This window comes from Helicoverpa armigera, chromosome 9 (assembly GCF_030705265.1).
Source record: "Helicoverpa armigera isolate CAAS_96S chromosome 9, ASM3070526v1, whole genome shotgun sequence".
Taxonomy (NCBI): Eukaryota; Metazoa; Arthropoda; class Insecta; order Lepidoptera; family Noctuidae; genus Helicoverpa; species Helicoverpa armigera.
This window is the reverse complement of record NC_087128.1, coordinates 8,136,982-8,152,622: the sequence shown is the minus strand read 5'-3', so window position 1 is coordinate 8,152,622 and position 15,641 is coordinate 8,136,982. Positions and strand designations below refer to the sequence as shown.

Sequence of the window (15,641 nt, the reverse complement as noted above, 5' to 3'; positions counted from 1 at the left end):
ATTCAATTATTGCAAGATTAAAAAATATCAAATGCCTTTGGAGCTAGTCTGTGGCACTGGTGTTTTTAAACGAGTCATATATTATGTTGTCATGCCGCCCATACATTGTACATAAATTGTTACGTTATATTGCATGAATAGTAATGAACCGATGAGAATATCCTGAAAAATATATGATTATCAGCATCTATTGGTGATCTAAAATAGCAAGTAGATTTAATTTTAATATCAGTTTTACATCATTTATGATTGTTGACTAGAAAAATATTGCTCTGTTTAATAAGTACGAACGCATTTCATAAGTAGGAATCTAATGTTATGAAAATTTAGGCCCGATCATACACCAATTAAATATTTAAATTTAAAATGCCATGCTGCGCTCATAGATAACTTGTGCTAGATAATTAAATATACTGCTTTTCAACGCATAAGGTACGAAAGCGTGAATAATGGCACAAAATAATACATAGTTAATACTATTAAATACATAAAATGCACTCACACATCAACAGGTTTCAGAAATAAGCAGAAACTTGGCACAATTCATAAATAATTGATATGGATGAATTATTTACACTAGCAACAAACAACAATAATACCAGTAAAAAAAAAAGATTTTCACATACATTAGGCCGATGTGAAGAATGCTCAAAGGAATGTAATGTAAAAACAAATACATACACACGTTGGATCGGACATACTTTAAAGCATTAATAATTGACTGTTAAACGATCGTACTGTACTAGGAATTACTCAATTTATCTTTGGTGACAAATGGCAAAACTACGTCATACTTACATCAAATAAAAACATTTAAACTCTGATTAAAAAAATCATGTTTTCGAATTTAATTTGTTAGTAACTTTTAAGAGAGATTTTTTTTTAATATTATGTTAATGAAAATATTTATATTCAGTTTACAATTACTTTACAAAGATATAGGAATCAATGGCCTAAAATAATTTTAAATAAATACATACTATAAATTCTTCAGTGGGAAAAAACACTGTGAATTTTACCGAGTATTTAAAAATATCAATACTGAAATAAAATAGATACAAAAATATTGCATAACCTAAAGAGTAATATGATAAAATTAATAAATGGCTCATAAATGCAGTGCAAATACTGTTTAAATTTTAAATTAATTACACTTTTGTCGGCAATTGAGGCCTTTATCTTAATTATTTAAAATGAGATGAAGTATTCTATTATTTAAGTAATATCATTTAGTTTAAAGTTCATGGAATCTGAAATCTGATATTTTGAATTACACTGACAAATATCCAACACGAATATGAAAACATTTAAACGTTTAGTAATAATAATATGATTGTATAATCTATTGTATTGTTTCGTTATGTGCAAATGCATGCCATGCAAAGTATATTCTAATTGTGCAACATTTTAAACCTACTCACAGGAAGATCATAATAACTGCAAAGCAAAGAATCCACGAAGTTATTTCTAAGTAACATTCACATCAATATTTTTACGTATATATTTTTTTTGATTTGAATCATTTAAATACACCTTAAATGCTTTTTTCACATTATTTTCGCAATTTCTTTCGCCACACGATAACATTTACATATAAAGAATATTTCTAAACTCGTTTATTGACTGAATGCGCAATACAGAAGTGTGAACCGTATTCGAGTAAGAATTCAACGCTTCTCGCTTGAAAAGGAACCTCTTTTAATACTAACGCCAATCATTACGATTTCCTAAACGACAAGCAATGAAAAGTTCAGTAACCTCTATGCTTAAAACGCCGCATTATTACGTTTCATTTTTTAACACAGCCAATCTAAGCGTCTCCATCTGAACACAGATTAATAAATTTGAAATTCGAGATTCTTACATAATGTTGCCATAACAGAAATTTAGATCACAAATCTAACAACTTTTGCTTTAGAAGAGGCTACAAAAAATCTGCAAAAAGAAAGTAGAATGTTCTCGAAATTTCTCGATTTTTTCCACTGGGGTTGTGAAACTTTTTTATCATCAAAGCCACGTGTTACCTTCAGGGTTTAAGGTTTGAAGAACTGGGGGAATTCGTTGGAGATGGCTCGCACGAGAGCCTGGTCGTCGCGGCTGCACTCTCCCTCCTCGCAGAAGATGCGCGCGAAACATCGGAGGAGGTCGTCACGTCGATGCACGTGGGCTCCGTAGTCAGTGTTGCGGATTATACCTTGCAGGATCTTCAGGTATTGCTCACGACGCTGTGGAGGAACAAGCATGATTTGTAGGTCAAAGACAGTATAAATGTCAAAGACGAATGTCGACAAAAGTAAAATTTTGGTTTGATGAATATGGTACAGCGATAAGTATGCTTTGATAATATTGGTCAGTCCCGGCTGTCATTTCAAATCTTTGGCAGTCGTTACAGGTATTCAAAAACCCGAAATGTTGATAACCAGATCCTATCAACGGGTATTCAGTATCGGGTTGCCCAGGTATTTGGGTTGAGGTCACATAGGCAGTCGCTCCTTGTAAAACACTGGTACTCAGCTCCGGTTAGACTGGAATCCGACCCCAACATAGTTGGGAAAAGGCTATGCAGATGATGACTCACCGTGTCTCCAGGAGACAGATCAGCCAGCTGCCTTACAATGATATCGATGGCCACCTTCACGTCATTGGTATAGAAGTGCTCGGCCGTCTTCTTTCGACTGAACACGTCGATCACGAGCTTCAGTACCGAGTGCGCCGGCGCCGGCTCGTGGTCGAAGATGTGCACTGGATCCTCTACAATGTTAATAATAATAATATATGAATTTCGCTAAGATGTGGTTGTTATACATATGTACATCTGTAGAATTTGTAAAATTTTTCCAATCAAAATTGAACCTAATACCTTGGAGATAGAGTTGAAAATCGAATAAAGTTGTCAGATTGTAGTAGACCGATATTCATTTTAACTGTAGGGCTTAGCCCTGTATTTCCTAACCACGAAGTAAATAAATATTGTGAAGGTGAAAGCTTCGTGACTTTTATATAAAATAATGTATGTTCACGGGACGGCCAAATGTCCATCATGTTTTTTGGCAGTTGCTACTGCTTCTTATGTTTTTGAGGACGAAAATAAATAAAAGGGAATTTTGCAACGAAATAGTTACTAGCTCTTATGAATATACAAAAATTACCTTCACGGTTGAGCAGCAGGAGAGCTTTCTCGCAAAACGTCTTAGCAACGTCCCTGGTCTCCAAAGCATTCAGCAGGAGATTATCAAAGAACTCCTCAAACTGCAGGTTGTAAGCGAGGACTAGAGTGAGGAACAGGTCCGGGATCTGCTCATCCACGTCAGTGTCCGGAGGGTTTTCTATCAACTCCAGTAGGAACAGCGCGAAGTCCACGCCCAGTTGCTCTGAAAATATTGGATGGTTAATATATTTTTTTAGTTTGTTCCCAAAGACTTCGATACTAATGGATCAATTGGAAAAAATATTTCACTGACAGGAAGAATCCGGTGAAAACCATGGGAAACAGCTAGTCAACAATAATTTTGTGACAACAATGTACAGCAAAAAGGATTCTTCAATTTTGTTAGGCAATTCTGACCCCACTCAAATGGAGTTTACAAATAATCTTATTTAGTTTTATAATTTACTGCTGGGTTTCATCAAAATCCATTCAGAAGTCTTTGCATGAGAAAGTACCAAACGTTCATAGTATTAGTGTGATATAATACCGTACGGAGCAAGGAAAGATGAGCGGAGATGCAATAATAGGGTAGCCAGGTAGGCTAGGTGCCTTCTTTTAGGTCAAATTTGTACCGCGGGGATTACCAAAACGATCAGTTACGAGTGAACTAACGCGGCGTTCGAGTTCTTTGAAATATCTATGTACAAAAAATGGTCGAGTCCAAAGAAGGAGAGTAACGACGAAAACATTAACGTTCTTCGTCCCCCGCACACCCGCATTTTGGCGACCTACTTTATTAGGCTATTTTCCGTTATAGCACCTCCGCTAGTCATATTATTCGCCATGTACAATACCTACCGAAATGAGTGATAGGCAGCTTATCCCCCATAGACAAGACCATGGACAGTAACAGCGCGGAATGCGAGAGGCGGCTGACGGCGCGGGGGTTGTCGCGCATGTCCCGTGCTATCTCGGCCGGCAGCGCCGACAGCGCCAGTGTTGCCAGTGCCGTGCGCTCCAAGCCACACATCACGCCAAAAGCCTGGGTGTCAAAGTTAAAGTAAAAAATAACTGTACTAATATTAAGATTAAGAGGATTTTTTACTATTTGTTGAAATGATTTGAAAAATTCTTTCAGAAAAGCTACATTATCCCCGGTCAACATAGGCTATATTTTATCAGGCTACGACAAGAAGTTTCCCCAGGACACGAGTGGAACCGCAGAAAAGCTAGTAGCACAAAAAGTGTTTACAACATGCTTCAAACTCCTTTGATTCCAAAAAGTCTCAAGAAGTAACAAAAGCTAGGAACGTAAATGTGATCGAGGAAGCGTATCAGACTTCGCTTTTGAGAAGCTTTCTCTTTACATGTCAGGTTTACAGAATATTGAGTAAACTTTTTTTTTTAAAACCCCTTACGCGAAAACAACAGGGTTTTTATAGCTTTTAGGTGGCTGTCTGTGTCACCATCAATGGCACATAAAGCTGCCGAATAAATCATCTCGAGGCTTTAAAATATAATAGAGGTATACCTGCAGCAGTAGTTGTCGTAAGGGCCACCTGGTCTCCATCTGATAGTACTGGACTAGAGTCGTCACATACGCGTACTTGTGGCTGCTCAGCACATGCTGGGATATGTTCACGTCAGCGTTTGACTGTTGAAAATAAATATTATTTAAAAATGTAATTTTATGCTAAAAGATTGAACTTAATAAATACGGACGTAAAATACAAAAAAAAAAAAAAACTAATAAAACATTAAAAATCATGCAGGCAATTTTCTTAAAAAGTTTGGAATTTTTTTTATAACAAGAATTATACGAAGTGAATTTTCTAGTGATAAAGTTTGAATCAAAATATGTGGTATATATTTCTTGCGTCACTGCATTTTTATTTAGACGCCAGCTATGGTAGAACAATTGTACCCATAGAATAGAGTAAATTACATATTATCACAACCAATAAACATGATGTCATTACAACGAGAATGACCTATCCAAAGAGCTATTATAGGCCTATTTGCAATAAAATATTCTAAGTTTAAGTTACCATAACAGAGATAAGTTCAAGTAGTTGCGTCTGTATATCATGTGCATCATCATGAAGAGCCCAGCCTCTCTGCTGAGCGTCGTTAGCTGCCTTCGACAGCGCGTTCAAAGCCGTCATCATACGCAGCGCGTCAGGGGCTGCGTCAATAGCGTTCTTAGGGCACGTGATGTTACTGTTAGCTTCGCGGAGAAGAGCGTCGATTATGGATCTAGCAGCGCCGCCTGGTAAGAACTCCTGCAAATAAAAGTAAAATACCAAATTATAACAGCCCCTTCACCTCTTCATGGGAAATTAAATTGAACTGAAACGCAGGCTGGCTAAAGAAAGCCAGCTGGTCTTTGAGATTCATGAAGCTTGAGTCGACAATTGTTTGTATTACGTGTGATTCAGCACAAGGCCAATGGGTATCATATTTCCGCCGGTTCCGCGGGATGCAACGCAATACCACACATTGCGACTCGTGTAAACAAATACAGTATAATTTCACTAATCCGGTACTTCGATAGATCAGCATGTCCAATCAAAGACATTATAATTCTTTGCAACATGCCAAAAAAATTTTTTAAGCAAACCTCAATTGAGGATTATTTTAAAACTGGTTAAAAATTACATACCTATGTAGATTTAATTTGTAATATATTGAATAGGTATGTAGTTGTATAAAAAGGAATGTAAAAATTGAGTTTAATAAATATGTACCTGCATGTTAATTGAATACATTACATGCAATTTAGTCAGTCTATGAAATGCTTTATTTTATTTATTACCTATAACTTTTTCAGTATAATCCAGCAATACAAATAAATAAATATTCCAATAATCCATGAAATTACACTGATGTGATAGTTACTTAATATAATTTTATGTAGTAGTTTATAAGTGGTGTTATTAATGATATAATTATATACGTTCTATTGGCCCTAGTTGCCTGAACAGTATTTATAATTTAAAAAAAAGGTTATAGCACAAATAAAAAGCACAGCACGGTGCAGCTCCAAATCAGTAATCAGCTCATTAGAATTTTACCCTTAAATTGTATCTCATACACCATTTTATACTGTCAATATAGGAAACCAACAGTGGTGTGACAGCGAGCTTGCAGCTACTTAAAAATAGCCACACCATGCTGGGCTGTTCATATATGCCGTGATTGTTGGTGTTTTAGACAGTTATCTGCACCCAAAGAAAACTATTAGCAATTGAGTCAGATTCATAGTTAATTTCACATTTAATATTAGTGGAAATCAACTTACCCTCAAAGAAATGAGCACTGTTTCAACAGCTACTTTAGACATGTCGTGGCTTAGCTGTGTTTCTTTCCGCACTGCCTGCACTATTTCATATATGGCATGGGGCTTAATACTCTCACTACTGTCCTGACTGTCGTCTTGATTGTCAGTGTCTGAGGATACCTGGTTAGATGATGTTTTGCCAACAGTTGGCTTCTTCCTGCATTCGTCATCATCTGTAATATGATTTAATCAAGAAATGAATAATGAAAGAAGAATGAACAATATAAATTGCATAATAATAACATACAGTCATTTAACACAAACACTAAGCCTTTGTGAAAGTTATAAACACAGAAAAACAATATTTTTAGGATATTAGGTTATAACATACATCATGGAACTGAGAATGATAAGTGCAAGAAATAAACTGATGATAATTGCCAAAATAAGTTGTTTCATGCACATAATTTGTTTTCAAATGTTTACCTTTAGACACATTATTATTAGGCTTAGTTGGTGATGGGGAGGATTCTCTGTCTTCAGTGATGTGCTGCTGTGAAACTACAGGTCGCAAATCAAAACATGGTGACACACCATTAGGTGGAGTGCAGTCGTCCAGTCGTGGGGGAGGCTTCGGGGCCGGCGCCTTCTTCCCGTGCGGCTTTACACTTATCTGAATTTGTTTCTTCTTCTCATTTAACTTCACTAATAGTTCCTGCTTCTGCGACATTGTACTACTTTCACTTATATTTTTCATGCAATCATTCAGGAACGCAAGATAGAATTCTGGTTCAACCTGTATCAGAATTTAAAAGAACACTGACTATTCACTGAATCATGTATGGTGATAATTGTGGTAATGAGTTTAGCCTATTACCTTGACTCCGGCAACGTAATTCGAGGGCACGAATCCAACTTGACCTTTTCTATTAACGACATGCCACCAGTTTCTCTGTTTGGCGTTACTTTGTTGAAGGAAGAAAAACTCCCCTTCCGTAAAGCTGAGAGTCTTAGGCAATGTTGCCTCGAAGTCATACAGTGCTTTGAGCATTTCATGATCATCTGCAAGTATTAGTAATTTTTATTCAGCCATATCCACACCCAAAAATTAAACGAGTAAAGCAATAATATAATAAAACTTACCCAGAGAATGTGGTGCGTCCCCCATGATAATAATGTATTTTTTACAGTAACGGAGAAGGTAAATATTACATTTATATTTAGTTTCTGAACATTTTTATTTGTATTTATAGTTCGGCCGTTCAGAGAATGCATTCCTGACACATCGCGATTGAACTGACGACGTAACTTTGTAATGGCGTTGCAGTTACGATAAAAATTTTTTGCTGATTGTTTACCGTTTTAACAATTGATGAAATAAATTTAAAACAACATTATTATATCAATAATCAATGAATGTTATAATTTTGGTCCAAACTGAGTGTCAAATAACTTGGTAAACAATATTTTTCTAAATCTATACTGCGCTATTACAAGGTTATGTCAGCGGTTTATATTTTGTAGTGCTGTGCTAAAAATAACAGGCAAGTATCGTAATCTGTTCTTATACAGTTATAATATAAAATAATACGTTTTGTTTTTCTTTTTAAGAATTGGAAAATAATGGACTATAAGATTTAATTATAACTTTTATGAAATATAAAAATAAAACTATGACCAAACCGCATTTTTATACTTAGATTAAAAATGGTAACCCCAAATGGCGTTATGGGCCGCCATTTTGTGACGCTAAAACAGTCGTCTGTTGTCGTTTCGTGCGCATAGACCACGTTTTTCAAGTGTTTTCGATCTGTTTTTATTTGATTACCCGGCTTTCGTTTAACCGAGATATCAGGATTGATTCTGTTATTGATAATAATATAATTATACATGTAGGCGAAGATGATGATGAAGACACCACTTCCTCAAGCAAATCGGAGTCTGATTAATATTCTGTACGCACATTCAATTCAATGTACTTGTAACAAAGAATAAATAAAACAATTTTATTATATGAATATTACCTTTTTTTGGTTTCCACTTAAATAACTAAAATATGAAACAAATGATTCCGCCAATTTAATACGAAAATAATCTTAAAATAATGCGGCGGTTCATTTTGAAGGAACGGTAACGAACTCAGTGTTATGTTGTGCCCATCACTAGTCGTCACTAACTGATAGGTGTCAGGAACGCATTCTCTGAACGGCCGAACTATAGCGATTTTTTTCAGCCTACGGTCTGAAATCAACACAACAAATCAATTTCTATGACAGTTGACACATGAGTATGACAGAAATTGAAATTGACAGATCTTTGGTGGTTTTTTAACTCCGTGTGTAAAATTGGAGTACGCGTAGTTTCAGCAATAATTTTTATAAGTAAAAAGTGATTAGATTTGTTACTGTTCTCGAAAAGCTCAATGTTTCAGTAGATATTTGGGTGATGGTTATGCAGCATACTATATTACACTTAAATCTACAAAAATAAGTTGTTCATTTTCTAAGCTTTCAAAAAAGGTATAAAGGTTACGGTAAAAATAAGTATACCGTATACCTAGATAATCTTTATCTTTATCAACATCATTACACTGTTCTAAGATATTTCAGACTTTCTTTACATGAGAGGAATAGAAGAAGTCTGAAGGTAGCGCCAGTTAGAAATAAGATGACAGGCAAGCGGTTGTTGTGGAATAGTTATGTAACTACGAGGGATAAATAAAACACATGCAAGAAAGTCTATATAGGAAGACTAAAGAAAAGATGGATTGCCTGGAAGATGATCTGGATCTGGAAGATGACATATTTAAATAAGAAGGGAGGGAATGTCAGAATCATTATGAAGAGTAATAGAAAGAAATGGAAGCGGAAAACATATTGCGCGGATGCCAAATAAAAATGATAACGGGACAGGAAGAAGAAGCTCTTCTAAGATGCAAATAGGTGCGCAAGCTTGGGAAAATAAGGCAGTAGGTAGTTTAAAAATATCTCGTTAACTGACACATAAGGGCTGGTTACGGGGCCCTTTTATCAACTTCTTTTGTAGAGAGAGATATATCCAAGTACATGCTTAACATAACATTTTTGCATATTATGTGATGTAGGTAATAAATGTCCCTCGAAGTTTCGATCTAATAGAAAAAAAACGAATACATAAATATTATCAAAACTGCGCGAACATAGCTTATTATTGGCATGTCAGCAGATTTAGAGTATATTTTTTAGGAACTACCTATGTATAAATGCAAAAGGTAGGTACAGTCACTTACCTGTTGCGTACTTCATCATCATCATCATCATCATCTCAGCCATAGGACGTCTACTGCTCAACATAGGCCTCCACAGATACCTGTTGGAGGCGACCTTTCGTCTGTCCACGTCGTTGATGGAAGTGCTACGCTGCGGTTGCTAGTCCGTGGTCTCCACTCCAGCACTTTTCGACACCCTCGGCCATCTGCTCTGCGAGCAACATGGCCTGCCCATTGCCACTTCAACTCCTCATTTCGGATTCGATCACGTAGAGAAACACCGAGCATAGCCCTCTCCATAGCTCACTTACTCCACAGAAAAGACAGAACCACTCACAAGTTAGTTGTTTATGTTCATGTTAATTTTAGTCTTTATCAACGTATTCATACCACACGAGTTAAGGGGTCAGTTCATTGATAACCAGCTAGATAGCCAGTTTTTCCCCGTTCTCCATATAACAATTTTCTATACATAATTATGTTACTTCTCGACGCACTATATAAAGGTCCTGTTCAGCCAAACATATTGATCATTACGAACGTTGTGCCCAAACGTGAAAGTTATGTTCAAGCTAACGATTATTGTGGCGGTTGTGTTCGCTTGCATAGCGGATACAACATGCCATCCTTCCTTCGAGTCTTCGAGTAGAATTCGCCAGCACTTAGATAGCCAAGAAACCCTGTCACGCATCGCCAGGAGTGTGGATCAACTCGAACCCACGAGCCAACAACACTTGGACAGCGTAGAGACTTTGTCCAGGATTGCCAGGAGTGTTGAACAATTAGAAGCTGCGAGCCAGGAGCACTTAGATAGCCAAGAAACTCTGTCACGCATCGCCAGGAGTGTGGAACAACTCGAACATACGAGCCAACAACACTTGGACAGCGTAGAGACTTTGTCCAGGATTGCCAGGAGTGTTGAACAATTAGAAGCTGCGAGCCAGGAGCACTTAGATAGCCAAGAAACTCTGTCACGCATCGCCAGGAGTGTGGAACAACTCGAACATACGAGCCAACAACACTTGGACAGCGTAGAGACTTTGTCCAGGATTGCCAGGAGTGTTGAACAATTAGAAGCTGCGAGCCAGGAACACTTAGATAGCCAAGAAACCCTGTCACGTATCGCCAGGAGTGTGGAACAACTCGAACCCACGAGCCAGCAACACTTCGACAGCGTAGAGACTCTGTCTAGGGCTGCCAGGAGTGTGGAACAGCTTGAACCTACTAGCCAGCAACACTTCGACAGCGTAGAGACTCTGTCTAGGGCTGCCAGGAGTGTGGAACAGCTTGAACCTACGAGCCAGCAACACTTCGACAGCGTAGAGACTCTGTCCAGGGCTGCCAGGAGTGTGGAACAGCTTGAACCCACGAGCCAACAACACTTCGACAGCGTAGAGACTTTGTCCAGGATTGCCAGGAGTGTTGAACAATTAGAAGCTGCGAGCCAGGAGCACTTAGATAGCCAAGAAACTCTGTCACGCATCGCCAGGAGTGTGGAACAACTCGAACATACGAGCCAACAACACTTGGACAGCGCAGAGACTCTGTCTAGGGCTGCCAGGAGTGTGGAACAATTAGATAGCCAAGAAACCCTGTCACGTATCGCCAGGAGTGTGGAACAGCTTGAGCCCACGAGCCAGCAACACTTCGACAGCGTAGAGACTCTGTCCAGGGCTGCCAGGAGTGTGGAACAGCTTGAGCCTACGAGCCAGCAACACTTCGACAGCGTAGAGACTCTGTCCAGGGCTGCCAGGAGTGTGGAACAGCTTGAGCCAACGAGCCAGCAACACTTCGACAGCGTAGAGACTCTGTCCAGGGCTGCCAGGAGTGTGGAACAGCTTGAGCCCACGAGCCAGCAACACTTCGACAGCGTAGAGACTCTGTCCAGGGCTGCCAGGAGTGTGGAACAGCTTGAGCCCACGAGCCAGCAACACTTCGACAGCGTAGAGACTCTGTCCAGGGCTGCCAGGAGTGTGGAACAGCTTGAGCCCACGAGCCAGCAACACTTCGACAGCGTAGAGACTCTGTCCAGGGCTGCCAGGAGTGTGGAACAGCTTGAACCTACGAGCCAGCAACACTTCGACAGCGTAGAGACTCTGTCTAGGGCTGCCAGAAGTGTTGAACACCTTTAAGGTGCGAGCCAGGAGCTCTTTGAGAGCCAGGAGACGCTCGTATTGTAGGTATATTTCAAAAATGACATACTGATAATACATATTAGATTTCAATTTGTAATTCCATTTAGCAATCCCATTTTACTGAATTGTCAATATAACCCTGTAACAACAGATTAAAAAAATAAAGAGTTTCAGTAACTAAACATTACTGTGTTCATTTTTTAATTGCCCCTCCATAGTTTCCTGACTCCAGACTCCTGTCCTTTTGACTATCGTGACCATCTATCCTGCAGCGGTAACCTACGTAGGTATGTGAGTTTTGGAAGCCAGTATGTCTGACATCAGTCTAACCAAGAGGTATTTATTGGGTTGACCGAGTAACGGGTTGAGGAGGTCAGATAGGCAGTCGCTCCTTGTAAAACACTGGTACTCAGCTGAATTCAGTTAGACTGGAAGCCGACCTCAACATAGTTTCGAAAAGGCTAGACCAATGAAGAAATAAATATGTGGAAAGTAGGTAGGGAAATACTAAACTGTTACAAACGAAAGTCTTGATACTTTCCCCTTGTGGAGAGGTTGCGAAGGACGGGCGTTCCTTGAGAGTCTTCAATCACACCATCTCAAGTAGCATCGAGCTGAAGCGAGTCGAATTCCGACACTTTGTGGTATTTTTAGGGCAATGTACTATTTTTTTTTTGTATTATGAAAGCATTTCAAATAGTTTGGTCCTCAAAGGGCAGTGAAGGACCTTCATAAGTGGCAGATTTGCAGATGCCTTGCAAAAATTAAGTTAAATCAATCCTATTCAGTAAACGACGCTGCTGCTTAAAATGCTTATCATTGCAATAATAACATTTGTGTTTAAGAGGTATTTCTAACTGTAAAGGTATACCTATACAAATGAATGATGATATGACATGTTATTATATAGGTACCTACAACATATTGAGTAAGTAGCGATTAGAATATTACCCAGAGAAATACCTACGAGTGAGTTTTGTATAGGTACCTTATCATCTCTATATTCGAGCTGTGTTCAGTTCAGCATCAAAGCTAAGATCTACTGTTGAAGATAGGCCTCCTCCATTGATTTCCAAAAGGACCAGTTGGAAGCGGTAGGTATACCTGCAACGTCTACCCGCTTCTTTAGTTTTAGTTACTTCTTTATGTGACTTATTACATTGAGAGAGGAATTATCCTAAGATTGTACCTATTAGGTATGTTAATTATTGTGCTGATTCTAAGAGATAGTGTCTTATACTACAGATACCTATAAGTAGGTAGGTACTTAATATTATTTGATACGTAAGCGATTTTTACGACAACGGTCATGTTCTACGATATCGAGTCGAGATCTTGGTCCGCGTTATATTGAATTATTCATGAGGGTTAAACGGACAAGACCCTCTCCGCGGGGATAGCATAAACTTGCAGATATACTTGATAACAATGACTTTGAGGTAACATTTCAGAGATGAGATTTAGATTTCAAGAATTCATTTGGAATTCAAGTATTGAGCTATAGTTCCAGGGTCGGTTTTGAATTTACAACCGGTTAAAAAGTTAAAAAGCCTCTAGTCTACTCTAATCTTGACAAAGTCTAAGTCAAATCATTTATTTCATTTAAGCTTTTATAAGCACTTACTTATGAATGTCAAGAGTATAAATTGGTTCTAACTACTGATTTCAAGCAGCAGTCTATTTGTTTACCAAAAAGTCTTATCAAGATTATTTAAGTACGTACCTTAAGTTAAGAGCCTACTCGAATCAAATTAATACCAATAGATACCAACTTATCTTAATTACTGAGCATTATCATCTCGGTTCTTACACACTTCAATCAAATGAGAAATTGTCGCCATACAGTCATTCACACAATAGTCGAGTTGTAATTAAAGTAATTGTTATACGTTGCCTTGCCTCGATCCAGCGACTTTGTCACAGCAAGCTTGAGAAACGGTAATTACTCACACCTTATTATAGGCAATTAAATATCGCTACGTTAGGTCCTCTGTGTATTGGAAAGCCTGCTGTATTATGTAAACATCAAAAGGATTACCTAATAACCTTTAGACCATATTTTATTCTAGAGAAATCAATCGACGAGGGTACTTCCCCCCAGAAATGTGCAATATTTACCTACCTACCGAGAGAGGTCATAATTGCAACGACGGGAAAAGTACGTAAAGGTCTGAAAATAGCTTCATTGGCTCATTTAGCTTTGAATCATTTTGGGGTATGTCTCTTTCATAATGCACGTTAATCTTCATCCTCCTGCACTTTCGAAGGATGATGATATCTACTTCATATCTTAAAGGTACTATAAGACGTAAAACCGAGCTTTTCTCATTTCATTACATCATTATTGTTGTTCAAAATATCCGTCGCAGCAAAATAGGTATCATGCGATTAACAACACCCACCTAACTTAGCCATCAAGTGGGTATGAAAAGCCCCGGTACATTTCCTTTTGAATAATTTGTCGAAAACGTGACGGAGTCTCAGTACGAATCTTAATTTACATTTCGTGCATAAGTACGTGATTCTGTTTCCATTATTATTCGTTAGGAAAAAAATCTACATAATTACACGTCATTGTGACTTTGAATATGGTTAGAAAATTGTATGAAAGTTAAGGCGGTAGTGGTTGTAGTATAAATGGTGTTCGCTAGTAAAGGAGCGAGAATTTCCGCATAGTTAGTGGTTTTCGCTACGACAAAATACTTAGCTGCAGCGTTCACGATGGAAATTTCTAGCCCTCCCTTCTATTTAGAATTGGTACCGGCGGCGGCGTACCGTTTAATATTATGCAACAAAGACTTAATTTTAATCGAGTTGAATTCATTTTGTGGCTGCTGTTCTCTCTATTGTGTTGTACAAATCTTAATTCCTATTTGTATTTAACTGAGTTTTATAGCCGTTCATGCAAATAGGAAAGAAGGTAAAATATTTTCCTACCTTAATTCTTGCTATGGGCTACATACTTAACATGAAAAAGTAGTCATATTAAAAATGCTAAGCAGAGACAATTCAAAATGCAACAAGGATTATTTAAAAAGTTAATCATACCAAAACGAATTAGGTACAAGTTTCTAAACTAATAACTTTAAGTATAAGCGACGTATGCACTAATATAAACACACTGAGCAATATTTACTAAGAGATGTGTTTAGTTGTCGCCTGTCACTACAATTACTGTAATGGAACTTGTGTCTGCACTACAAACGCTTAATGTAATTACTATCTGTGGTATAGTCGATTTACCATTTATAAGCGCTGTGTATCCACATATTATAACTATATATTTGGGAAAAGAGGATTATCTGATAAAACTATTTCGGACAATATACTTGTGTGCACCTCAATGAACTATACTTCCATATGCAACTTTTAATATCCTATCTTCCAGCTCCCGTTTATATTAATGTGAATAGACGATACGACACGCTATAATCTAAGTTAACACAACTTAGTTAGGATTAACAAGCAAACTTGCACCCTACTAACGAGAAAAACCTACATAGCACTTTGTTGCCAGTCACGAACATTCTACCTTATTAAGTTTCTAGTTTTTATGCAACGCGTGGATTAACTTGTAATATTGATCTGTGAGGTTCAGCCGACTGCATGCATATGAAGGGTGGGTGTGCAATTGTCAAGCCGTGCTATGCTATATGCTATATTTGATGTCCTCCTAGGCGATTATCGGCTACAGCGGCTGTAAGGAGATTAGCCAACTGCGCAGGACATATGTTCAAGCACTTACGCAGACACAGGTGCACTCACTATTCCTTTACTCTTCTAGCCCGATGGGACGGCAATCGGACACGGCCGGAGAGAGATCAGGCGCAG

General features: G+C 38.0%; 2 protein-coding genes across 4 annotated transcripts; one reads left to right on the top strand and one right to left on the bottom strand.

The window, feature by feature from the left end:
• Positions 1-1,521: 1,521 nt before the first annotated feature.
• LOC110369975 (NCK-interacting protein with SH3 domain) lies at positions 1,522-9,771 on the bottom strand. 3 transcript variants are annotated; one of them, XM_064036389.1, is made up of 12 exons: positions 9,697-9,771; positions 8,648-8,669; positions 7,572-7,678; positions 7,306-7,490; positions 6,915-7,224; positions 6,450-6,661; positions 5,197-5,430; positions 4,680-4,802; positions 4,007-4,190; positions 3,150-3,371; positions 2,579-2,751; positions 1,522-2,225 (listed from the first exon to the last, which is right to left on the bottom strand). In XM_064036389.1, exons 3-12 carry the CDS (start codon positions 7,594-7,596, stop codon positions 2,034-2,036), a joined length of 1,860 nt encoding a protein of 619 aa, XP_063892459.1. In that variant the 5' UTR covers positions 7,597-7,678; positions 8,648-8,669; positions 9,697-9,771; the 3' UTR covers positions 1,522-2,033. The 3 variants fall into 3 exon arrangements, with proteins under 3 accessions (XP_063892459.1, XP_063892458.1, XP_063892460.1); XM_064036388.1 differs by lacking the exon at positions 9,697-9,771 and having other exon boundaries at positions 8,648-8,730; XM_064036390.1 differs by lacking the exons at positions 7,572-7,678; positions 8,648-8,669; positions 9,697-9,771 and having other exon boundaries at positions 7,023-7,224; positions 7,306-7,506.
• A 467-nt stretch (positions 9,772-10,238) lies between these two features.
• On the top strand, positions 10,239-11,807 carry LOC110370022 (pleckstrin homology-like domain family B member 2). The gene has a single exon (XM_049839142.2). The coding sequence runs from the start codon at positions 10,239-10,241 to the stop codon at positions 11,805-11,807; it is 1,569 nt and encodes a 522-aa protein (XP_049695099.2).
• Positions 11,808-15,641: the final 3,834 nt, after the last annotated feature.

Excerpts from the sequence above, each read along its gene's own strand:
- LOC110369975 (XM_064036389.1), bottom strand. The coding sequence starts at position 7,596 with ATGGGGGACGCACCACATTCTCTGG. Across the intron at positions 6,662-6,914 it reads TAATAATAATGTGTCTAAAG|ATGATGACGAATGCAGGAAG; the intron begins GTAAACATTTGA and ends ATCATATTACAG. Across the intron at positions 2,752-3,149 it reads CCTGCTGCTCAACCGTGAAG|AGGATCCAGTGCACATCTTC; the intron begins GTAATTTTTGTA and ends TTAACATTGTAG.
- LOC110370022 (XM_049839142.2), top strand. The coding sequence starts at position 10,239 with ATGTTCAAGCTAACGATTATTGTGGCGGTTGTGTTCGCTTGCATAGCG.